The 26,426-nt window shown below is 44.2% G+C and overlaps 1 protein-coding gene across 1 annotated transcript in view; it reads right to left on the bottom strand.

Moving 5' to 3' along the window:
* Window positions 1-7,140: 7,140 nt before the first annotated feature.
* Window positions 7,141-26,426, bottom strand: part of LOC120047222 (histone-lysine N-methyltransferase 2B-like) — a 39,580-nt gene continuing 20,294 nt past the window's right edge. Inside the window, exons 17-32 of the mRNA XM_038992751.1 lie at window positions 26,052-26,287; window positions 25,784-25,938; window positions 25,412-25,549; window positions 25,098-25,256; window positions 24,890-25,007; window positions 24,687-24,765; window positions 24,427-24,587; window positions 22,972-23,115; window positions 19,562-22,835; window positions 18,826-18,938; window positions 18,563-18,694; window positions 16,427-16,679; window positions 11,363-11,470; window positions 10,738-10,821; window positions 10,186-10,315; window positions 7,141-9,993 (exon numbers count right to left, since the gene is read on the bottom strand). Coding sequence (XP_038848679.1) covers window positions 9,718-9,993; window positions 10,186-10,315; window positions 10,738-10,821; window positions 11,363-11,470; window positions 16,427-16,679; window positions 18,563-18,694; window positions 18,826-18,938; window positions 19,562-22,835; window positions 22,972-23,115; window positions 24,427-24,587; window positions 24,687-24,765; window positions 24,890-25,007; window positions 25,098-25,256; window positions 25,412-25,549; window positions 25,784-25,938; window positions 26,052-26,287 — 5,560 coding nt within the window. The 3' untranslated portion in view covers window positions 7,141-9,717. The remainder of the gene's footprint in view (window positions 9,994-10,185; window positions 10,316-10,737; window positions 10,822-11,362; window positions 11,471-16,426; window positions 16,680-18,562; window positions 18,695-18,825; window positions 18,939-19,561; window positions 22,836-22,971; window positions 23,116-24,426; window positions 24,588-24,686; window positions 24,766-24,889; window positions 25,008-25,097; window positions 25,257-25,411; window positions 25,550-25,783; window positions 25,939-26,051; window positions 26,288-26,426) is intronic.

Consider the following 26,426-nt stretch of genomic DNA (forward strand, 5'->3'; position numbering starts at 1 on the left):
AGAGACTTGGCACTGGCGGACATCAACAACTATGCAGCTCTGAAAACGTGCATCTTGGCCCATTATGGGCACAACCTACCAACCCGGGCCCAACGGTTTCCTTCCTGGGCCTATAATGGCCACGCCCCGGTGAGACCACACTGGGAGATACGATAAGTTACCCCACCAGCCGTGTGGAAGTGCAAATGCCTCAAGGTAGCTTTGTGATTGTAGCTGGGGTAGTAGAGAAAGTGCCAGTAGATGTCCTACTGGGCCAGGAGTGCCCAATTTTCCAGAGATTCTGGAGCAGAGGTGCCACAGCCCCTAGGAGAAGAGCTTAGGGGAAGAGAACGGTTTTCTGACATAGAAGCATCATGCAAGTCTGTGCCGCCGCTTCCCCGCCCACCTCTTCAGACTCTGTGGAGGCCCCAGCCAATCCCCCCTCGGCACCGAGGTGAAGAGAAGCTTGAGGAGGAGAATTCCTCAGGTGAAATGTTTTCAGAGTGTCACTTTGTGGAGGAAGGAAAGGGAACTTCACCGGGACAGTTCGGCACTGGGAGACGAAGTGGTAGAACAACTCTTAGTGCCCAAATGTTACATCTCAAAAGTTCTATACCTAGCCCACTCACATTTGCTTGGAGCACACCTAGGAGTGGAGAAAACCAATGATCGGATCCGGGCTCCGTTCTACTGGCCCGGAGTGAAGAGGGCAGTCCAGGATTACTGCCGGTAGTACGAGGAATGCCAGAAAACAGCCCCAAAAGGTAATCTACAGTACAAAACTATTGAGATTTAACTTAGCGCACGCTATATACACGCATGTTTCCAGTTAAAAATCAGACCCGTCCTGAAACTGTGGGCCTGAACTACTATTAAAACTCGGCCTGAAAAACGACGATCATTCAACATTTTGGTGACAATAATGCCCTTATTGCTGTATACTTTGGAAGTTTTGGAATTAGGCACTTGATCAAATGTCTTTATAGGTGTTGGCAGAATGTTTCATTTTGCAGTGACATTTGCTGTATCTGACGTTTCTGAAATACAAATACAATTGCAAATTGTTTGTGGACCTGTAAACAGATCGTTTGAATTCAATAATGTTTTGCATTTAATTTTCCCCGAACCTATTAGTTTGGTGAACGAGGATGCCTGGAAGTATTTCTACAATATCCCTACCTCCACTGGAGCAGTTATTTCCTCAAGCGGTCAAACCAACAATCCCATGGGACAGATGGATGTTGTCGTTTGAGGTGTACATGGTAGCTACCAGCCTGGATGTGGTTATCCCTGAGAGGATAAGGGCCATTCTTCTCCACTGTTTCGGTGCCGAGGGCCTGCATTTGGAAGATGCGCTCGGGGAAGCACACACATATGATGCAGCTGTTGAACTTATGGATGGACATTTCGCGAAGATTGTGCTTCTGAAGAGACTGCCTTTTCGGCACCGCACACAGCATGTGGGTGAGTCAGAGACACAGTACGTTAGTGATCTTAAAGGGCTAGGGAAATCATGTCAGTTGGTTTATTTTAGAGATTAAATGATCAGGCACCAGTTTATTGAAAGAACCTCAAGCTCACTCTGTGGAGAGGCTTCTCCTTGAAGATGATGATCTGACTTTAGCAAAAACTGTTTCCCAATTGGAATCAGCACCTCACTGTGCAACTAAGATCACTGAGGCACAGCCACATGCTTCCAGTGCTGTTCAAGCTGTGCAGCAGTCTCAGTGCTCAGACTGTAGCCGTCACTCAGACAGTGACATGAGTGCGTCAGTGCAGTTGATGAGAACCAAGGGGAGTCAACGTTGTGCCAACTGTTGTTCCAACCAATCCTCCACCAAATTTCACAGTGGGTGCGAGACACTGGCTTGTAGGTCTCTCCAGGTCTCGCACCCACTGTGAAATTTGGTGGAGGATCAGTGATGATCTGGGGATGCTTCAACAAGGCTGGAATCGGGCAGATTTGTCTTTGTGAGGACGCATGAATCAAGCCACGTACAAGGTTGTCCTGGAAGAAAACTTACTTCCTTCTGCTCTGACAATGTCCCCCAACTCTGAGGATTGGTTTTTCCAGCAGGACAACGTTCCATGGCACACAGCCAGACCACCAGATCAAGACCCTGTCATGGCCAGCCCAATCTCCAGACCTGAATCCCATTGATAACCTCTGGAATGTGATCAAGAGGAAGATGGATGGTCACAAGCCATCAATCAAACAAAGCCGGGCTGCTTGAATTTTTGCGCCAGGAGTGGCATAAAGTTACCCAACATCAATATGTAAGACTGGTGGAGAGCAGTTCATGGAATAAAGCAAAAATGTTCATGTTACCCAAACACATACGTATACATAGTAAAACCAGAGAAACTGATAATTTTGCAGTTGTCTCTTAACGTGGTCATAAAAATACTTTTTGACAAGTTATAAGCATGAAAATAAAGATGCTTAAAACATTTTACATTTTGGAGAGATTTTTGGACACTATAGGGGCCTCCTAGGCCTTGTTAAAGACAAATGTCTATAAAGAATGATTGGTATAAGATATCTGCTCCATTTTTGGGGCACATGTTAACAAGATGTTGGGGAATCACTCGAGGGGCATATTGACCAACTGAGCATCTCAGTGTACAGCTCAGTAGGCATTTTGTTACATTTCAGTCTTCTGTGATGTATTTAAAGTGGCATATTGTGTTGCAAACTCAAAAATTAATACATTTAAACTATATCTGACATGTTACTGGTGTCTTCTTTTTTAAGTCCATAACTATGTGTGTGAAGTGTACACCTTTGTTTCACTGTAGATTTGTTTAAGACTACCAAGAAACACTGTGTGCCCATCATTTAGCCCACTGCAGTAATAGGTTATTAAGGGGGGGGGGGGGGGGGGGGTAAAGTGATCTGTTTAAGTCATAAGTAAAGGGCCCATCTTTTTTTGTAACAGCATTAATATTGGAATTTCACAATTTTCATCCATATTAAGAGATACAAAGACAAAGCAAAAAACAGCACTCACTTACACGTTCCTGCATACATATATACATACAATCTTCCTCTCCCCGCTCGGCGCTTCTCTCACTTCATCCCCATCATTCAATACATACATTTTAAACAAATATACAAATAGAAATTAAACACAAAAGCTCAGTTTAAACCAAGAAGTTAGGTTCAACACATGGAACGTACAATGTCTGAAATAAATAGATCACCACCATTCTAAGAGAACCCTTGCAGCACAATATCTGATACCTCAGGTTCTAGATAATTTAGATACGGTTCCCATACTTTTTAGAACTGATCTGTTTTAGAATGCAATGTACAAGTCAGATATTCCAGTGGCACCCATTCAAATAGCATCTTATGCCAATCTTTGATAGAAGGAACCTTATCACTAATCCACTGTAAGAAGATGTTTTTTCTTGCTGTGAAAGTAAGGATGTTGTAAAGCCTCCTCTTACCCACAGAAGTAACATGTCTGCTAGGGTCACCTACCAGTAAAGAAACTGGGTCCAATTCTAGATCGACCCCTGGGATCTTTTCAAATTCTTGCAGAACACCAGAACAGCATCTTTGTATTTTGGAACATGACCATAAACAATGTGTTACGGTGCCTGTATCAGTTTTACATTTAAGACACTGAGGAGAAGAGGAAGAGGGGATAAAGGCATGTCTGCGATTTGGGGATATATGCAATCTGTGTATTATTCTTAACTGGATAGCTCTAGTACGATTACATATAGATATTGTTTTTGCATATCTCCAAATGTCCTCCCACATCTCTTCGTCAATAGTAACAGACAATTCTTTCTCCCGCACTTGTTTCACCCTCTGTGTGTCAACAGCAGAAAAGGACCTTACAGCATCATAAAACAAACTTAGACATTTTTGTTTGTGGGGGAAAAAAGCATTCTTTCAATGACAGACACATCAGGGTTGCCAATTAAGGTGGTGCTCTTCAAAATGTGTCTTATTGTAGAAAGTGGAAAAAGTCCTGCTTTGGGAGTCTGTATTTCTCAGTTCTGTTATACTCACAGACATTATTTTAACAGTTTTAGAAACTTTAGAGTGTTTTCTATCCAAATCTATCAGTTATATGCATATCCTTGCTTCTGGGCCTGAGTAACAGGCAGTTTACTTTGGGCACGCTTTTCATCCGGACGTCAAAATACTGCCCCCTAGCCTTAAGAAGTTTTAACCCCGGTGTCCTGAAAACGGAGAGCCACACACTCCAGGAGCTCAGATGGAATAATGTAATAACTTAATAACCAACGTTTCGACAGACAAGCTGTCTTCATCAGGGTATAACGACTAACACTGCAGGTCACTCGTTTTTATAGTGTCAAAGGACACACACAGGTGTCTGTAATCATGACCGGGTGTAGCTTGACATCATTGGTTAATTTTGAGATATAAATAGAACATACAAAAAACATGAATGGATAGCATACAATCATAGATAACATTTTGCTACATAGGCCTACAAACATTTATAATGAATAGCAAAATCACAATAATCACAATAATGGCTTCAGATCAAAGTCTACGTTGAGCCCGAGGGGAGCAAGGGTCTTTAAATTAAAGATCCGGGCAGCCTCTCGTTTTAACAATAAGGGAGGGTGACGTCTTCGATGCCGATATAACGTAGGGATGAAATCGAGTGGTTCACTTCCAAAAAGTGGGCCGCAACTGGGTACGTCGAGTTTTTGCACCTAATGGTACTACAATTTGCACTTTTAATTCACTCTTGGTTTTACCCAGATCATTTTACCACAAGGACAAGTTAAGATACATAACACCTTTGATTGGGATCTGTTTCCCTGTTTGGGGGTGTTTAAAGGATCTACATTTGTAAGTGACATTGCATTGAGTGCAGCCGTTACATTTGTAATTTCCATCCGGTGGAGGTGCAAATAGACATTGTGCAGGGATAAATCAGTTTACCAATTGAGATTTCTGTCCCGCAAGAATACGACCAAGGGAGGGTCCGAAAACACATTACCAATACGGTCATCGGATCTTAGAATGTGGCAATGTTTGTGAACGATTCCCTTAATTTGTTCAGAGGACTTTAAATAGCAGGTAGTGAAGACGCAAGAATGCTTATTTTTGCGAGACTGTCCTTGAAAGAGATTAAGGGACATTTTAATGTTTGTGCTTTTCTTAACTAATTTCTGTGTTCTATACATGTGCTGTTCTATAAACCAATTTCTGTGTTCATGCAAGTGGCTGACTGTATAAGTCACACCTATCAGTAACTGCAGTAAGTAGGCAGTAAGCCCAGACCGTGTTTTGAGAACAAACAAAAGATCTCAGTTTCAAGGTCTCAGTTTAGAGAAAGAAGCCTCGTGAGGTGTTGGTCTGTCACGTTATGAAACAGTATTGGTCAGTCACATGGATGAAACAAAATGGTAATGATTAATGAATTATTCTAACTAGTCTGTGTATAGCCGTATATAAGACAACTGTTGGGACTGCCCCGGCAAGAGTTTTTCCTGACAGACGTGTGTACTATAGTGCAATGAGTTGGTTGGAACCTTTCCAGCGCGCTGACAAATAAACTATTATTCATTTAAGATTGACTTTCAGTGTCCCTGCATAAATATTTGTTTTTGATTTTCTCAATGGCAGTATTAATCTGACCATTTTTGTACCCTCTCCCCTTGAATTTTTTTTGCATCTCAGCCATGTTTTTGATGCGACAGAATTGGCTGTAGGGCTAACTGTATGTAATGGGAAGCGGGTGACAGCTATCAGCCCTCAAACTGTTACGATCAAGATGTTTCCTATAAAGATCAGTGTATAGAAGTGTCAGTATCAGTGTATACAAGTAAAACTAAATGCATGCTCTTCAATCGATCGCTGCCTGCACCTGCCCGCCCGTCCAACATCACTACTCTGGACGGTTCTGACTTAGAATATGTGGACAACTACAAATACCTAGGTGTCTGGTTAGACTGTAAACTCTCCTTCCAGAGTTAAATCTAGAAATGGCTTCCTATTTTGCAACAAAGCATCCTTCACTCATGCTGCCAAACATACCCTTGTAAAACTGACCATCCTACCGATCCTCGACTTCGGCAATGTCATTTACAAAATAGCCTCCAATACCCTACTCAATAAATTGGATGCAGTCTATCACAGTGCCATCCGTTTTGTCACCAAAGCCCCATATACTACCCACCACTGCGACCTGTACGCTCTCGTTGGCTGGCTCTCGCTTCATACTCGTCGCCAAACCCACTGGCTCCAGGTCATCTACAAGACCCCGCTAGGTAAAGTACCCCCTTATCTCAGCTCGCTGGTCACCATAGCAGCACCCACCTGTAGGACCTGCTCCAGCATATTTATCTCTCTGGTCACCCCCAAAACCAATTCTTCCTTTGGCCACCTCTCCTTCCAGTTCTCTGCTGCCAATGACTGGAATGAACTACAAAAATCTCAAACTGGAAACACTTATCTCCCTCACTAGCTTTAAGCACCAGCTGTCAGAGCAGCTCACAGACTACTGCACCTGTACATAGCCCATCTATAATTTAGCCCAAACAACTACTTCTCCCACTACTGTATTTATATATTTAGCTCTTTTGCACCCAATTATTTCTATCTCTACTTTGCACATTCTTCCACTGCAAATCTACCATTCCAGTATTTTACTTGCTATATTGTATTTACTTTGCCACCATGGCCTTTTTTTTGCCTTTACCTCCCTTATCTCACCTCATTTGCTCACATTGTATATAGACTTATTTTTCTACTGTATTATTGACTGTATGTTTGTTTTACTCCATGTGTAACTCTGTGTTGTTGTATGTGTCGAACTGCTTTGCTTTATCTTGGCCAGGTCGCAATAGTAAATGAGAACTTGTTCTCAACTTGCCTACCTGGTTAAAGGTGAAAAAAAAAAAAAAAAAAAAAAAAAAAAATACAACATCATCCTCACAAGAAATCAGATCAAGGAAACTGGTTTGATGTGTGTCAGATGGCATAGTACATTTCAGGTGCTCAGAACAAGTGTTAAGTTCCCAACCTGGCCCTCACACAATCATTATCATCGATTGTCAAATGTATTATCACCAACCACTGATATTGCTGTACTTATACATTGCATGTTATATAAATGTCATATCAGCATTTGTTTCATTACATTTTCAAATGACCAAGTCTGATTTGTTCAAACATCTTAACATCTTTATTAAGCAAATAACATTATAAATAAAAAAAGTGCATAGAAAAATTAAACGGGTTTAGAAATATGTATTCAATTATTTACAAACTCAGGGTTTATTTGTACAAGGTAACAAAGACAAGTTCACACATTTTCTTATGTCTTTTACACTTTGTTATACTTTAAAATAACCCTACCATATAGAACATACAGCTTTCTGAACCAGTTCTGGGAGAGATCGTCATGGTAACTTCAGGTTTCCAACTAGTGCTTTGCATGCTTCATTGAACACACAGGCCAGCTCTGCAGGACATTAAAACCAAGTTACTCTTATTATATTATCATCATCATCCTTTTTTTGCATTAGTATTCTTTAACATCTGTCAGAACAACTGAGGTAGAATCCTGGCAAGAGGTTGGGGAGTGGAGTGGGTATAGAGAAACTTTCTGCTCTGAGAGGTGTTCCCATTTCCGGTTTTAAGCAGAAAGGGAAGCTAGGTTAAGGATAGCCGTATCCCTGAAATCCAGATGCATCCTGTTAATGGCAAACTCTGCTAAGGGTGTTAGATGATTGACACATGGGAATATAGGCTCCATCTCACTGATTGGTCGCGCAGGCAGGCGGGCTTAAGCTCTTCCTTACTGTGTATTAAATTCCAAAAAGGACAGAACTCATTTCCTTTAGATTATTATCTCTAGCTTGAAGGGTTCTCTGTAGTACGCAGATGGGAAGAATAGCATGGACTCGAATGCTTGCTATTCTCCTGTTATAAGGCCTGCCGATACTAAGGCCTGCTGTACTTTCTCCATGAAAATTATACCAGAACAAAGAAATAAAATCAAAAACAATTAAAAAAGACCTGCTTTAGAACAATGTCTTGTGTAAAGACTGAAATGTAATACGCAACTTTCCTCAAACATCAAGGTTCAAATAAAAGAGGAAACAAAGTAAACAAAAAGAGGAAATGAGGGGAGGAAGATTTCCCACAAGACCACCACCATTTACACTAAGCAAAGCTAGTTTCACCAGTCCAAAATCTGAACAGAAACATGAATAAATACAGCTATTTTAGAGCTCAAGCAATCTCTCACTGTAAAGATGTGAACCACAGTGTGTACATTTGATTTCCTAATATGTCTGACTGAACTGACAGCGTTGTCTAAAGTTGTACGACAGCAAACGTTAAGGTGCTGAGTGCATTCTCTCCCTATCTAGGTTTTACACCAAGACATGATTCTCTCTTAAAGCCATCCTACGGAGCAACACAGTACAGTACTGGCCTAATGCTATGCTTGAGATCTCAGGGGTGCTGTCAGTCCACACAGTCGGGAATATATAGAGTTTATAACGCATCTCTTAGTGGTGTAACTTGGACAGTGTTCCACCCTTCCACCCTTGGATTGCGGAGAATGTCAGAGAGAGAAGTCAGTTCTTTGTTAACTCCACTGAATGTCGAAGAAATATGGAGTCTGGATTTTGTTAGTTCACTAAAGACGCGCAACTGTAATGCAGCAAAGTCGTAGGCCTAATATTATTGCAAAGGTAATCAGAATTTGCCATGATAGTAATAAAATATATTTAAAATAAAAAAAGATGCACTGAAGTTTCCAGCTAAACTCGTCACTCTTGGATTGGGTAGTGTTTGCTACATACAAAAATGGTGAAGGGAAAGTTCTTAAAGATATGATTTAGCTGCAGCAAACTCTATAAGGGTGACACTAACCGTTATCTAACCGTTTAACTGAACATAATGGAGGTCCCTTCCCCGGTCTGTGTGAGAGGGGAGTGGAGAATGGATAGAAAAATAGTTATTATTTGCAGGGTCTCTGACCCAGGAGCCTCCAAGCCTATTGCCCATCATATCTAGCACCATGGTTCTCTGAACAGTCAACGGAAAGCAAATATGTACAACCTGACGCATGATGAGCACTGTGAAATATAATTTCAAATAAATAAAACTATGATTACAGGATCAAGTAAAGATATGGCCAAGGGATCACCTAGATAGGATGGAGCCAACATGATTATAGGTGTCAATTAAAAATCTACCCCCGCCCCCTGACAAAAAAAGATAAAGAATATGTCCAAGTCTAGCTTTTCTGCTCCACCCTTATTTCAACAGAAAGGGCTTGACATTAGGGCGTCAAGGAAAATACCTCCATGCAACATAGAACCAGCATAACCACAACAGATGTCTGCAGGGTTCAGTATCCTGTTCTCAAGGGAAAAAACCCACACTATAACGGTAGCTACTTCCACCCTCTCCTGTGGTGAACTTGTCCAACCTCTGGCAAGTGCATATTGGTTAGAAGTCAATGTGAGCTTATGGATGCATGTCCCTGTGTGGCGCTCCTCTTCCCTCTTGCTCCCCATCTCCTGGCCTTGGTTCCTCTTCCAGTCTCTTCGTAGTGCCTCATCCTTTCCTGTATTTTCTCCTCCCCCACCTCCCAACCCAGTAAAACCTTAATTTAAGGCTTTTAACCTCTGTCTTCCCCTGTTGCCTCTGCTCTCAGCCCCTCCCGTAGTGCCTTGTTCCCCCTGCAGAGACTGTGGCAGTACCACGTCCTCCTCCTGCCCCTAGTTGAGGAAGCGTCTGCATTTCCGGGCCCCGCAGTTGCAGTTGAGCTTGCTTGCTGGGTCTTCGATGGGGAACTTGTAGTCGTAGGTGAGCTCCTCACCCCGGTAGATCTTGCGCAGGGCGAAGATGACGATGTGCTTCTGGCCCTCCACGTTGATGACGCGCGAGTAGCAGTTGGGCTCGCACGAGTGGTTGATGAAGCGTGCCGCATTGCCGTGCATGGTGGCGTCCACCACGTCAAAGTCATCGATACGGAACATGTAGCAGCCGATACCCTGTGGAGGAAGGAGGGAAAAGAGACAGGGGACTTAGTTTTAGTTTAACATGTATTATGTTGGTATCAATAACATTTATTCATTCAAGCCCACAATTAGTGGATTTTAAAAAGGTCCACCAACTAAGGTTTCGTTGGGACAAACCATAGGGCTTATGTCGTCTCAACCACACTCTGAACTGATTGATCTCACCTTGCCATCGTAGTACTTCTCCCGCTTGTCTGTGAGCACTGAGCGAATGACGATGCCGGCATACTCAATGACCATCTCCTGAGCATCGATGTTCCTCTTGCAGAACAGACCTCGACCGTGGATAGCAGACCTACACCAGAGAGATGTCAAAAGAGGCTCAAGTACGAACAACAGTTTCCATAGCTAATCTCCTTGGCAATTAAAAGGATGCGATGATCACATTATTTTTTTTATTATTTATTATCTGATCCTGAGTCAGTGGGAATTCATGTTACTCATTTTGTAGCAGAATAACATAATAGCAGAAAAGGGAGAGGCAGGAAATATAAACCATGCCTCAGTTCCTAGTTTGCTGTGATAGCTGTAGAAACCGCAGTGACGGCTTCCTGTCCAGACAGACTGCAAATGATCTATTGTGGGGTCAGTTGGCACCCCACTGAGAAACACATGAGCTCTTTAGCCCAGAATCATGATCATAGTCACAGGCTCTGTCCATAGTATTGGCTTTGACCTCAGTGCCTCAGGGGGGACGAGGACTAGTTGTGTGCTGACCTGTACACGCCTACAGCCTCCTTAGATGTCCTCTCTAGATGTCTGAAGCGCATGGCCATGGGGAGCTCCAAGCTAGTGGCACGTCTAGGAGAAAAGGGATAAGCAGAGAAGATGACGATGTGCTTCTGACCTTTCACGTTTAACTCTCGAGAAATGAGTCACTAGAGACTCAGACACAAGAGGTGAGAACATATTTTTAACATTGCTTGTTAGGAGGAGGTAGTTGCAGACATGACGGAATGGTTTAGTCCAACCACAAAGATGACTTTAGGGGAGTTACAAATACAGAAATGGACAACATTTCAATAGTGAATTAGTTACAGCTATAAAAACGATTATGTAAACCTGTAGTTGTACAGCTCCTTTGTTACTCATAAGTCTGAATGAGAACATTGATATGTTATGTCTACCAACTTATAAATTGATCATTTGTTAATGTGAAAGTTGTTTTTTAAAGGAACAACACTTGCGGCCATGTACAACACCTTCTAAGAATGTTCTGCTAGACAAGATCTTTCATGGACTAGCTCCTGCAGTATTTAAGCCAAAGCTTCCTTTTTTAAGATGTTAGCATTTAGCTGGCTTCCTTTGCGATGCCCGGCATACAATAACTCTGTAATCTGACCTTGTGGATTTGAGTGGGACTTCATCCTCTTCCTCATCGTAGGGGTTGATGTCAGGCAGCTGGCGGTGCTGGGAAGCCAGGAAGTTGAACATGTCGAAGGTGGTCTTCCTGTTAGAGAAGACAGGAACAAGGTGTTACGTTACATTTTACAGTATGCAGGCTTGACTTTCTTTATCATTGTTTTTTCCCCGAGCATTGGTATAGAATTTGGGATGTGGACATCACCCACACACTCTTCATATGTTAATGAATGGAGCAGCATAGACGTCATACAGGTCTTATTTCTAATTTACGCAGACTGTGGGAGGTGGAGATGACCCTCACTTAGAAACACAACAGCCACAGCATTTGTTCCTCTAAACCTGACAGATGTCTACATTCAAAACATACATTTCACCAATACTCTACACAGAGAGACTAGCTTCCACTTTGAAGTTGAAAACCACCTACAGAGGGGAAAACCCAGATTCTCCAGACATTTTCTAGACAGTGGTATGGGTTGACCAACTGCAAGGTAAGGACAAAGTAATACCGGTTCCCACCATTACACTTGTGGTGATGTACAATTTCACTGGAACTTCCAAATGAACATATTTTTATTTATTAAAACTTCTTCCAACCCATGACGCATGATTAGTGTTGCACATTTTGGGGGAAATTCAGAGGTGGAAACTTTCCGTGGGAATTAACGGGAATACACGGGAAAAAACTGAAATATATGCAAATTAATATTAATACCATTTAAATGTAGATGTTTTTTGCATTGGATATATTTACCATATCATATGGAGACAGAAACATAAACCTTTTACCTTATCATAAGTAGACATAATTGCAAATGATTAAATCCTTCCAATAGAAAAAAGCTTAGTTACGAATTTAACTTTAATTAAATGAGATGACTCTTCACATGGCATGATTTCACTGAACAACAAAAGAAAGGGAATATTGAATGATCCATCGCTTCTCCCAAAAATGTTTTCAACATACATCTGTAAAATGATAATCTAGAAACTAAAGCTTTGGTTGTCTTCTTCTCAGGCTTCCATGTCTTCTCCCTGGACCTCCTCAATGTTCACCTATTGAACATCAGACTGAGGCCTCATCTTCACTGTCACTTTCCAACCTTGTTGAGGATTGTTCGTTGTCAGGCTCAAAAAGCCTCAGATTTGTCCGGATGGCCACCAATTTTTCAACCCTTGTATTGGTCAGCCTGTTGCCTGTTTTGGTGTGTGTGTTCCCAAACAAGGACCAGTTGCGCTCTGAGGTGGCTGATGTTGGTGGGATTTGGAGGATGTTGGAGACAACAGGGGAAAGAGCCGCAGATCCACAAAGCCCCTTCCACCAGATGGCTGATGAGATGTTGGCACGACTGCCATATTGCATCTCCATCCCAAAGCCCTTGCTTGGAAGTGTACTTCGCCAGACTGCTAAGAACCGTGCCCTCATCCAGGCCAAGGTGGCGAGGACACGGTAGTGATGACACCCCATAGGCCTTGTTGATCTCTGCACCAGACAGGATGCTCTTGACAGCATACTTGGGGTCCAACATGTACGCTGTGGTGTGACGTATGGGCTTCAGGATTTCAGAACTGCAGTTTCCTCTGCTTTGAGCAACAGTGAAGCGGGCAGGGCAGTACGTATTTATTCTCTTACTTCTGCAAGCAGAGTCTGAACATCAGACATGATGGCATTGTCTCCCTCAATCCGTGCAATGGCTACTGCTATAGGTTTCAGGCTGTTTACCACTCTCTCCCAAAATACATCATCCAGGAGGATCCTCTTGATGGGGCTGTCCATATCGGCAGACTGTGATATGGCCATTTATATGAGAGACTCCTTCCCCTCCAGGAGACTTTCAAACATGATGACAACACCACCCCAACGGGTGTCGCTGGGCAGCTTCAATGTGGTGCTCTCATTCTTCTCACTTTGCTATCACTATAACTTGATGACCCTTCACATACCTAACCATTTCCTTGGCTCTCTTGTAGAGTGTATCCATTGTTTTCAGTGCCATGATGTCCATGAGGAGCAGATTCAAAGCATGAGCAGCACAGCCAATGGGTGTGATGTGAGGGTAGGACTCCTCCACTTTAGACCAAGCAGCCTTCATGTTCGCGGCATTGTCGGTCACCAGTGCAAATACCTTCTGTGGTCCAAGGTCATTGATGACTGCCTTCAGCTCATCTGCAATGTAGAGACCGGTGTGTCTGTTGTCCCTTGTGTCTGTGCTCTTGTAGAATACCGGTTGAGGGGTGGGGGTGATGTAGTTAATTATTCATTGCCCACGAACATTCAACCACCCATCAGAGCTGATTGCAATACAGTCTGCTTTCTCTATGATTTGCTTGACCTTCACTTGAACTCTGCATCCAGCAAATGAGTAGATAAAGCATGTCTGGTTGGAGGGGTGTATGCTGGGCGAAGAACATTCAGAAATCTCCTCCAATACACATTGCCTCTGGGCATCCGAGGTGAACCAGTTGCATGCACAACTCGAGCAAGACATTCATCAGCATTTCTCTGACTACGTTCCTCCATTGAGTCAAAGAAACTTCTGATTCCAGGAGGACCATGAGCTGTTGCTATCGATAAGGTGTCTCATCATTTTCACCTCGAATAGAAGTAGAGGGACTTTTGTCAGAGGTTGCTTGTTGTGAGCACTGAGGGAACTTTATGCACTTGGCCAGATGATTCTGCATCTTTGTTGCATTCTTCACATGATTTGGCACAGTATTTGCAAATATGCACAGCTTTTCCTTCTACATTGGCTGCAGTGAAATGTCTCCACACATCAGATAGTGCCTGTGGCATTTTCCTGTGAAGATTAGAAAAAATTGTAAGAAAAACCAAAATACAAATCCATGTACAGATAAATAGTTAGGCAGTTAGATTAACTTCTTATGGCTGCAAGGCAAAGTGTTGAGTAGCCAGTGAAATCGTGCCCATTTCAAACGGCCTCCTACTCAAATCTTGCTCGTACAATATGAATATTATTATTCTTTTTGGATAGAAAACACTTCCTAGTTTCTAAAACAGTTGGAATTATTTCTCTGAGTGAAACACAAGTCCTTCTGCAGCACTTTTCCTGACCAGGAAGTGAAATGTCAGAAATCTATGCTCTTTTCAATCTGATGCCTATACATGGTCTTAACACCTAGGAGTCTGCTGACAGTCTATACGCCTTCCTATTGGTGTAAAGAGGATGTCAGAGAAGAATTTTTTTTGCTCCTCTTGGTCTGTGGTGGAAAAAAACCTATTTCTTTGACCTGAGCGCCCACTTCCGGTATTCTGAAGGAAGTGGGATGGACTTCTGTTTTGCCTTCCTAACGAACGGCTAACGTCTCCGGCTCAATTTTTTTTGTATATATGTGACCATATCATCGTAATGTATGTTTTTTCAATATAGTTTAATCAGATTATTGAAACTTTATTCGGGAGTTTTGCCGTGTTCCGTCGTATGACTGTGTTTACGTTGGACCACGGCTACTGGAAATGGTAAATGAACAGGGATATTTCTCATTCTGAAACGAAACAACGACTCATCTGGACAGAGGACGCCTGTTTCAACATTCTGATGAAAGATCAGCCAAAGTAAGACTCATTTTATGATGTTATTTCATATATCTGTCGTGCATGTGAACGGGTCGTGGGCGCCCAAATGTGTCTCTCTATTGTGGCTACGCTAATATAGCGATACATTTTGTTTTCGCTGTAAAACATTTAATAAATCGGAAATATTGTTTGGAATCACAAGTTGCCTATCTTTCAATTGCTGCAAACTATATATTTTTCGGAAATGTTTTATGATGAGTAATAAGCTATTTGACGTTGGTGTCTGTTGGTGTCTGTAAATATTATGGCTGCTTTCGGTGCACTTTCTGATTTGTAGCTGAAATGTAAAATATGATTTATACCTGAAATATGCACATTTTTCGAAAAAAAATATGCTATACAATAAATATGTTATCAGACTGTCATCTGATGAATTTGTTTCTTGGTTAGTGGCTATTTATATCTTTATTTGGTCGAATTTGTGATAGCACCTGATGGAGTAAGAAACTGATGGAGTTAGAAAAGTGGTGTCATTTGCTAACGTGGTTAGCTAATAGATGTACATATTTTGTCTTCCCTGTAAAACATTTTAAAAATCGGACATGTTGGTTTGATTCACAAGAAGTTTATCTTTCATCTGGTGTCTTGGACTTGTTAATGTGTGAAAGTTAAATATTTTTAAAAACTAGCTTTTGAATTTCGCGCCCTGCACTTTGAGCTGGATGTTGTCATATTGTGGGCGGTGTCGGGCTTGCAGCCCAAACAGGTTAAACAACTCCTTTGTAAGATAAATGTTTTAAAATGAAACATGTATGGAAACGGGTGAATTAACACTCCTCAGTTAACAGGCTCAAGCAAGCTAAAACCCACATGGTAGCAAACACTAACTTGCAGAAATTGTTAACCAGTTAGAAATGATTTAAACACACTTTGCTGTAGGCTACTATTTACTAGTTAACAAAAAATCATGTTTGTCATATAAAATATATTCACTCCACCCAGTATTGTAATCAAAACTTACCAGAAAGCATGTAATCCTTGGCTCAGACAGTGTAGTAGTGTGGGCTCAAAAGCATCTCATTAGTGTGCAAGATCTTGAGAATCTTGATGGAAGAGTACACTGCACATGTGATGGAAGAATGCACTGTGCATGCAGAGGGTTGCAATTCCATTGAATTGGGGATAGTTTAACCAAAATATGCCACAAGACCTAGAATTGCCTTGTGTATCCCACAAAAAGGTTCACTGTTATAAGCAAACTTTTTTGATGAATTTAAGCAAAATTCCCGGGCTTAACTTCCCATGGAAAAATTCCCGGGAACGTTTGACACTTTGCAACCCTACTCATGATACCTAGGAAGTATTGGTGAAATGTTTACAAGATATGTAAAATTAATCTGTAAGACAACTCGGACTCAATTTACACTACAAAATAATGACTTCCCTTATAATTTCTATATTTAACTTCCAGGGCCCCTGTAGTGGACAGAACACCGGGACACTGACCTGAGGTAGACCTCAGAGCGGGCGCATCCAGAGGGGTTGACAGGCAGATCCTCCTCCTGGCTGATCTGTTTAAAGAAGCGGAAGGCGTGGCTATGGCAGCGGCGGGCCCCCTGGAGCTGCTCTACCAGGAAGACCACTGTGTCGTGGAGCAGGCCCAGCATACGGGCACCTGTCATCCCAGAGAAGGACAGCTGCCTAAGCCTGGCCCCCGCCCGCGCCTCCTGGACACAGTCGATCACTGCCCTCCAGGCCTCTGAGGAGGGAAAGGAGAGGGAAGAGTAAAACGTGAGTTACACAGAATAACACACAAATGTAAAACATATGGAAAACAGACAAAATTTTGTGCTAGAAGGTTTATTACACAAGTTAATTCTAACCGATTACGAGAAAGAGTATGTGTCATAATCTTATGTTTAGTCATACAGTTGAAGTCAGAAGCTTACATACACCTTAGCCAAATACATTTCAACTCAGTTTTTCACAATTCCTGACATTTAATCCTAGTAAAAATTCCCTGTCCCTGTCAGTTAGGATCACCACTTTATTTTAAGAATGTGAAATGTCAGAATAATAGTAGAGAGAATAATTTTTCCCAGCTTTTATTTATTTCATCACATTCCCAGTGGGTCAGAAGTTTACATACACTCAATTAGTATTTGGTAGCATTGCCTTTATATTGTTTAACTTGGGTCAAACGTTTCGGTAGCCTTCCACAAGCTTCCCACAATAAGTTGGGTGAATTTTGGCCCATTCCTCCTGACAGAGCTGGTGTAACTGAGTCAAGTTTGTAGGCCTCCTTGCTCACAACACTTTTTCAGTTCTGCCCACAATTTTTCTACAGGATTGAGGTCAGGGCTTTGTGATGGCCAACAATACCTTGACCTTGTTGTCCTTAAGCCATTTTGCCACAACTTTGGAAGTATGCTTGGGGTCATTGTCCATTTGGAAGACCCATTTGCGACCAAGCTTTAACTTCCTGACTGATGTCTTGAGATGTTGCTTCAATATATCCACATAATTGTTCTTTCCTCATGATGCCATCTATTTTGTGAAGTGCACCAGTCCCTCCTGCAGCAAAGCACCCCCACAACATGATGCTGCCACCCCGTGCTTCACGGTTGTGATGGTATTATTCGGCTTGCACGCCTCCCCCTTTTTCCTCCAAACATAAATGGTCATTATGGCCAAACAGTTCTATTTTTGTTTCATCAGACCAGAGGACATTTCTCCAAAAAGTACAATCTTTGTCCCCATGTGCAGTTGCAAAACGTAGTCTGGCTTTATTATGGTGGTTTTGGAGCAGTGGCTTCTTCCTTGCTGAGCGGCCTTCAGGTTATGTCGATATAAGACTCGTTTTACTGTGGATATAGATACTTTTGTACCCGTTTCCTCCAGCATCTTCACAAGGTCCTTTGCTGTTGTTCTGGGATTGAATTGCACCAAAGTACGTTCATCTCTAGGAGACAGAACGTGTCTCCTTCCTGAGGAGTATGACAGCTGCGTGGTCCCATGGTGTTTATACTTGCATACTATTGTTTGTACAGATGAACGTGGTACCTTCAGGCGTTTGGAAATTGCTCCCAAGGATGAACCAGACTTTTGGAGGTCTACAATGTTGGAGGTCTCAGCTGATTGCTTTTGATTTTCCCATGATCTCAAGCAAAGAGGCACTGAGTGTGAAGGTAGGCCCATCCACAGGAACACCTCCAATTGACTCAAATTATGTCAATTCGCCTATCAGAAGCTTCTAAGGCCATGACATAATTTTCTGGAATTTTCCAAGCTGTTTAAAGGCACAGTCAATTTAGTGTATGTAAACTTCTGACCCACTGGAATTGTGATACAGTGAATTATAAGTGAAATAATCTGCAGTAAACAATTGTTGGGAAAATTACTTGTGTCATGCACAAAGTAGATGTCCTAACCGACTTGCCAAAACTGTAGTTTGTTAACAAGAAATTTGTGGAGTGATTGAAAAACGAGTTTTAATGACTCCAACCTAAGTGTATGTAAACTTCCGACTTCAACTGTTTGTAGAAATAGTGGGTATTTGTGCAGAAATCATTGCCTTGAGTACTGGGTAAATTAACACTACAGGTAAGACATTAATTTGCCCTTTCCTCCCTGAAACCTCACCCTCTACGCTGTCTGCCTCCACACTGAAGCCGTCATCGCTTTTGATCTCGAAGCGGAGGTGGGGCTGGTCTCGGCTGGGGGGACACTCATCGTCTGAGGGCATCAGCTCATCATCTGAGCACGATACAGCACCTGACAGGATGGAAATACCACAGGGTATTTTCAAATCAGGCACACTTGTTTACATTGTACAGGTATAAGAAGTATCATCAGTCATCATCATACAGACATACTGTTCATACGGCACTATTACACATAAGTACCTGAGTATTTGTTCCAGTCAGTCAGGGCACTGCGGCCCACTGCATCCCAGTTCTGTTGTTTACCTGTGTCCATCCCTAATCGAGGTATCGACAGGCGGTCCCAAAGCCCTGGCCTGTGAAGAATACAACGAGAAAACACTGAAATCGACTGGATACAGGCTGTATATCATTCACTGTATAAGATACACACTTCGGTTAGGGCATAAATGCAGTGATGACAATTGGAGAGCATCGTGCAAACTAGGAGCTGTATTGTAGATTGTAATAACCGTCACCACTCATTTACCAATCTCAGTTATGACTTCAAAAAAGGGTTCTATAGTTACTGACATCTACAAAGCCTATTGACAGTCCTATTTCAGGAGTAAAATGCCTTGTTCCATTTGTCATATCATACTATAGGTTACTAGTAGGGAGAGGAGGAGTTAAGCGTAAGGTTAAAAATAGCCAGACATGATCTTATCGACACTGACGAGAAGAGGCCCACACTGGAAAATTGAGTGACGTGCCAATAGTGAAAAAAATTATATTTCAATATGATTCTGACCTTTAGCATAGTTTCAGATGTAGCAAGTTAACCACTTTTAATAAAAAAGGAACACTACAGGAGACTCACTGGCCATTAAACATAAAGGCATGACAATTCTTGTATTATTAATTGAAAATAATATTTGTACATTTTGTCTCATTACTCATTTCATAAGATCACTGCCCTGATAAGTTCCAAAAGACTAACCTTGTGCTTTCAGAGTCACTCAAGTGCTCCTCCTTTAGCTTGTCCAGGTCCAACACACCTTTCACCGTTGGGGTTTTAATGCGAACACCCCCGGCCCTGCTGGAGACAGCAGCAAAGCTGTCTTTGGGTAACGACAGGTCCTCCTTAGCACTAGGGGGCTCTGGCTCTAGGAAGTCTGTCTTGGACTTCTTTGTGGCACCAATGCGATCAGAAAGGGAGGACACCCTCTTCATACGGACATGGGCGCGAGGAGGGCGGGGTGTTGAAACAGACAGTGTGGTGGCTGCGGGCTCGGGTTCGATGAGTAGTCCTGGGGGCAGGACCACAGATTTCAGGGAAGGGTTGTTACGGAATGTAGAGGGACTCAGTATGCGCGGACCGGTCCGGTTGGGGGTGTAGTTACTGGCCATGGCTTGGTTGATGATGGCTTGGGCACTCTCAGTCTTGGTCATGGAGGAACTGCCGTCCTGACCAGCAAACTCAAACAGGTCTGCAGCTTTGTCAGACTTCTTTCTCCTAGAAGTTGTGGAAGGTTCTTTCTTCTTTCTGGGTTTCTTCATCCCTGGTATAGCTCCATCTGCAGATGTGCTTGCGTTCTTCCTGGGTTTCTTGACCGCTGCAACTGTCCCATTGCTGTTGTGAGTGAGCAGTTGAGTGATGGTACCTGGGTTCTGAACCACAGGCGTGGCCATCCTAGGGACATGGGTTGGCATGGCAGTCCCTGGAGCCGGGTTGGACATTGTGCCAGCTGCTGCCAAGGTGGCAGACAGGGCATTGCTCTGAAGGAGGCTGGCTATCTGAGTGACACAATTATAGGAGGGAGAGCTCTGACTGGGCAGCTGGAAGGTGTTGCTCTCTGGGTTCTTCACAAAGATCTGGCCCAGGCGGTTGACCAGCAGAACGTGAGGTGTAGGGTCCACGTTGGGACCACCCACTTCCTTCACAGTAAGGATAGCGTGGCCAGGTAGTCCCTGAGGTAACAGCGGCTGTTGGGGCTCCAGTGGCGGCCTGGGTGTGGAGAAGTTGATGGAGATGGTGTGTCCCATGGCAGCTTCCTTCTGCAGAGACGTGGAGCTGTATCCGTTAATCATCACAGGGGCAGAGGAGGGCTGAAGCGAAGAGAGCATGGGGTGACACTGGGTGGATAGAGCATCGGAGAGAGAGCATACGGAGGGAGAGGAGGATACAATGGTAATTGCTGTGGAGATCATGGCCTGGGATTGTGTGGAGAATATAGGCAGAGAGACTGATCCATAAGATGGGAGACTGATGCTTGATGTTGCAGACAAAATGGGATCAATTTGAGAGGACAAATGTGGAAGGGCACTGCCTGGAATAGGTGCTGATAATTTGGTACAAAAGGTCTCCATGGGCGGTAAGACTGTTGACCCTTGGGAGGATGTCAGGGGTTGTAGCGAGATGCTAGTGAGAGGTGGCCTTGAAGGGTTAAAGCCAGGCAAAGAGGACTGCACAGAGGGACTCATTTGTAAAGGGTTCATCTGGGCTACGCTGGGGTTAGGGAAGTCCGAGGAGATAAGAGAAGAGGGTTGAAGAAGCTCCAATAGGGTGCCCTGACTACTGCTCAACGAGGGATCTCCGGAAGTCTCGGTCAAGTGGTTCATGTAAATGGCAGATCCATCTGTGGGCAATACAAAGTGGCCGCTGTTAGAATCCAAGAAGAGGTCTTTTGGATCTTGAGGCTGATGGGTTTCCATGGGAGCATCAACCTGGACAGGGACCAGTTCAGTGAAACAGGTGCTGGGGGAGGGAGGATCACACCTTTCAAGAACAAGTGGAGCCTCAGGGGCAAAGTCTAGACTGGAACCTTGGAATAAATCCTCTGGGTAGACCGTATCAGACACCTTAGTATGGACAAAGTCCGGCAGAGTTCCTAGAAGGGGTGCAAGCGGCACTGGTTCCTGGGCTTTTAAGGTGGGGATTGAGTTCTGTTGTTCAAGAGGAGTTGGGAAGGTGTATAACTGCAGGGGAGTAGTATTCACATCAGCAGGGCTGTATGTTGTGGATGGGTCCACTCCAGCTGGTCTTGGAGCTTTTGGTGAGATCTCAATTGGCTCAAGGGTCACACTGTCCAATTCAGTCCCAGCTAGTTGTGCGGCATTAAAGGCTTTGGATGGATCCTGGGGCATATACGCTGGGGGAGGTTTTGTAGAGGGGAGGACAACTCTGGTTGTAGACTTGAGAGGGTTGCTAAGGGGTGACTGATCTGAGACAGGGCTTCCAGAGTCTGCACTTAGACCATTTGTCGTCATTTCTACTTCAGGCGGAACATGCATTTGACCTGGGTTCTGAACCTGACTGGCGCTCTTCAGTTTCTGAGCCCCGTCCGTGGTTGTCACGCTGGCATCACTCTCCGCCCCATCGTCCACGCCGTCCAGTTGAGGAATAGATCTTGAAGAGGGAGAGGCAGGAGCCTGGGTTGTGTCCCTGGAGCCTGTACGACTGACCACAGTCCGCGAGAAGTCAAAATAGTGCTCCATGTCCTCATCGGAGGAAGTGTTCCCCCAGTCTTGCCTGGCAGCTGAGCGGGTCAGGGCTGTACGCGTCTTCCTCTTGCGAACCTCTGGCTCCCAGAACTCCTCTTGGTTGTCGTCGCCCTCCACGTCTATCTGGGCACCACAGTTCATGGCCACTCCCTCATTCACTAGCATCTCCTCAATCTCAAGCTCAGTCTTCAACTCGGAGCCCATGGCCACGTCAGAGTCCTCGCGGAATTGTGTGAAAGAGCCTCTAAGTGGTGAGGTGCTGTTGGGTGCAGGGTTATCCTCCGGTTCTGGGGAGGCCAGGAAGTTGTGTGGTACCTCCACTGAGTCTGACTGGTTCAGGTCAAAAGACAGCCTGGGTCTAGGAGAGTGCTGGATGATGGGGGAGAGGGAGAGGGACAGGCCAGGGGAAGGGAAGCTGCCCACACTGTCTTCCCATGGTGGCTGGGGAAAGAGTCCTGAGGTAGAGTGAGTCATGTTCCCGGGGCATCGGGCAGAGGAAGCACTTCGACCTCCGACAGGTCGGGTAGAGGGAGAGGTCAACAGGATATCAGTAGCCCCGAGGGGAAACAGCGGAGAGGTGGGCACGGAGGCCTTGGGATGCATGGATCCCCCAGTGCGGAGGGTGATTAGTCCAGAACCAGTTGGAGAGCCCAGGGGTGGGGAGGAGATGTCCCTGCGGGTTTGGGAGTGGGGGCTGTGGCGACGAGGCCTGCGTGTCTCCTCCAGGTCACTGATGGTCAGGATGTGGTGGGGTTTGGACTTGGTAGCTCCTGCAGAGGAAAAACAGATAGAAGTAAGACAACTGAACGGACACACAAACAATCAATGCTTTCTGGGTAATATCTATAAATATATAGACCCAGAGGTGTTCTAGAAAACAACATTAGCCAACCACGGAACAGTTACCTGGGGAGGGCAGAGGCCGGAACAGTCCTCCAGCTGGTCTCCTGATTTTGGGCCTTGCCCCGTGGTCAGGTTTAGGGAGTGGAGCTGAGAAGCTGGGAGTAGTGGGTCGAGAATGTGCCACATCAACCTCTTGGGCATCAGATTCTAGAGGTGAAGCAACAACAACAACACTGTTTCCTATGCCACGGCCAAGTCTTGCCAATATCCACTTTGCAGTGTAAGAAAGCCAACAGTCACACTAATATTTTATACTGAACAAAAATAGAAACTCAACATTCAACAATTTCAAAGATTTCATTGAGAGACAGTTCATAAGGAAATCAGGAAATTTAAATAAATTCATTAGGCCCTAATCTATGGATTTCACGTGACTGGGAATACAGATATGCATATTCTGGTCAGATACCTTTAAAAAAAAAAAAGTAGGGGCGTGAATCAGAAAACCAGTCAGTATCAGGTGTGACCACTATTTTTGCCTCATCTCCTTCACATAGAGTTGATGAAGCTGTTGATTGTGGCTTGTGGAATGTTGTCCCACTCCACTTCAACGGCTGCGCGAAGTTGCTGGATAGTGGCAGGAACTGGAACACACTGTTGTACATGTCGATCCAGAGCATCACAAACATGCTCAAGGAGTGACATGTCTGGTGAGTATGCAGACCATGGAAGAACTGGGACATTTTCAGCTTCCAGGAATTGTGTACAGATCCTTGCGACATGGGGCCTTGCATTATCATGCTGAAACATGAGGTGATGGCGGCGGATGAATGGCACGACAATGGGCCTCAGGATCGCATCACGGTATTTGTGCATTCAAATTGCCATCAATAAAATGCAATTGTGTTCTATGTCCGTAGCTTATGTCTGCCCATACCCTCACACCACGATGGGGCACTCGGTTCACAACGTTGACATCAGCAAACCACTCACCCACAGAGACGTGATCTGCAGTTGTGAGGTCGGTTGGGCATACTGCCAAATTCTCTAAAACAACTTTGGAGGCAGCTTATGGTAGAGAAATGAACATTCAATTCACTGTCAACACATCTGGTGGACATTCCTGCAGTCAGCATACAAATTGCACGCTCCCTCAAAACTTGAGACATCTGTGGTATTGTGTTATGTGATAAAACTGCAAATTTAAGAGTGGCCTTTTATTATCCCCAGCACAAGGTGCACCTGTGTAATGATTATACTGTTTAATCAGCTTCTTGATATGCCACACCTGTCAGGTGAATTGATTATCTTGGCAAAGGAGAAATGCTCACTAATAGGGATGTAAACAAATTTGTGCACAAAATTTGATCGAAATAGGCTTTAGTACATATAGAAATTGCTATGATATTTTATTTCAGCTCATGAAACATGGGACCAACACTTTACACATTGCACTTATATTTTTGTTCAGCGTAGCAGTAAGGGTTTGATGCAGTGTTGCGTGACCAGGACTCTCACCTGACTGGGTGCAGGGGCTGTGTGCTATAGTGCTATTCTCTCCTTTGTCAGGCATCTCTTCAGCAGGTTTCTCAGGGACCGGAGGGCGGACTTCACGGATCGTACACGTGTACTTGCATCGCCGCAGTGGGTTCACCGTGCTCCAGTACCAGCGAGAACACCTGCGGAGAGGAGTTGAAAGGAAGGAAGTCATAAAAAAAACACATCTATAAACATGCCAATTTCTGATTCATTATTAATTATGAATTGCTGCTACTTACCGGTAACCCACTGGGAAAAGTTTTCCTTGCTTTGCAGACAGCTCAGTCAGCATACCTAGCTTTTCAATCTGCAAAGAGCCTGAATTCAGAAAATAACAATGATTAGATGAGCAAAATCCATGACCAGTCCTGTGTCCACTGTACTGTGATACCTGTACTCAAGTGAGCTAAAAATAACAATGTAATGTGTCGAGAAAACATACCGATCATCAAATTGATGTTTTCTGGCTCCAGTCCGGTCAAGAACTTCCTGCGAAGACTGACCCCATCAAAGTCCACGTACATCCTCCGATTCACCTCAAACCCTTGGCCGGTGATGATCTGCAAAGAAACAAGAACAATGTACAAATGCGTGAGGAAACTCATAAAAAAACATAACAGTCCCACTGCTGAGTAGTCCCAGGACTTTACCTTGCCACTGATGAGGTCTCTGTGTTTGTAGCAGTACACCTTCTTGTCGTCCTGGAATACACAGTTGCGGGAGCGGGCACACATGAAGTGGTAGTTGCTCTGGCAGGAGGTCAGACAGCAGCCTACTGTGGCACCTGTATGGTTACAGCGCTCACAGCGCTGAGGGAACAAGAGACAGACAGGTTAGATCAGTCCAGGAGGAGAGAATAGGGGTGGATAATGCGTTTGAGAGAGATGGACGTTGGACAAAGATACACAAACTACAGCTGCTGGAAAAACAAGAAAGTCACTGCACAAATAAAGTGAAGCCTCACCATGAAGCGCCCCCTAGCGACGGCACTGTGCACGTGCATCAGAGAGCCATTGTCCTCCTCGAACACCTCGGCGGACCACATGGAGCAGTTGATGTGAGCCCATTCGTTCTGGCCCAGGTACAGCAGCCTGCCCGCCTCCTGAGTAACACACGCAGGAGGTTAGAAATACAGAACTGGTTACCTACGGTGTGGATTTGGTTGACTTAATTTCCTGTGAGTCAAGGGCTGTTATGTTGAACAAGGGTGTGAAGGCTTAGTGCTCTGAAGTCAGAGTGTGGTTTGTGTTTCTTTCCTCCATGCTGTGATTCCTTAAGTCACTTTTGACAAGGGCTTCTCAAAAGTGTTCTGAAACCTAGTTTCAGTCTTACTCACATTGGACTTAGCATCTCCATACTTTTGGCACAGTGAGCATTGCCTCCCGTCGTCCTTGGACCACCCTGTGTCTAGGTCAGCCTTGGACAGCCGTCCCTCAGACTTGGATGGCCGTCCCTCAGACATGGATAGCCGCCCGGCTCTTCCCCTTTTCCCTGAGGGACAAACGCCAGACATCATACCAAAACCACAACAATCCCCTTAGGAAATTGGTCTATTCAATATTTGCTTTCTCATAGTTTTTCCTCCCCTCAGTTGTGTAAAGTACCTTTGAGTTTATTAAGCCTGAAAGCCCTGTTTTTCCTGAAGTGGAGGCCCCTGGTTGGCTCTGTGGTCAGTGGGGTGGTGGGGTGAGGCACCTCTTCTTGTTTCACCTCCAGGCGTAGTACGTTCTCCATCTGCAGGGACCCCAGAGGGGCCCTGGACCTTAGCTCCTCCCTCTCACGCCACTGGGCGTACACATGCTCAGTGGTGGGAGGCTGAACCGCATGGGACAGCATCCCACTGCAATGGGAAAGGGAATGGATGGAGAAATGGAGAGGTGAGGAGATGAAAAAAAAGAGTTAGTCAAGTTGTGTTAGAGTCATGCTGTGCCAGATTCCAACGTGAGTTACCAGCACGTAACTCATATTTGGATGATTTA

This window comes from Salvelinus namaycush, chromosome 5 (assembly GCF_016432855.1).
Source record: "Salvelinus namaycush isolate Seneca chromosome 5, SaNama_1.0, whole genome shotgun sequence".
NCBI classification, from domain to species: domain Eukaryota; kingdom Metazoa; phylum Chordata; class Actinopteri; order Salmoniformes; family Salmonidae; genus Salvelinus; species Salvelinus namaycush.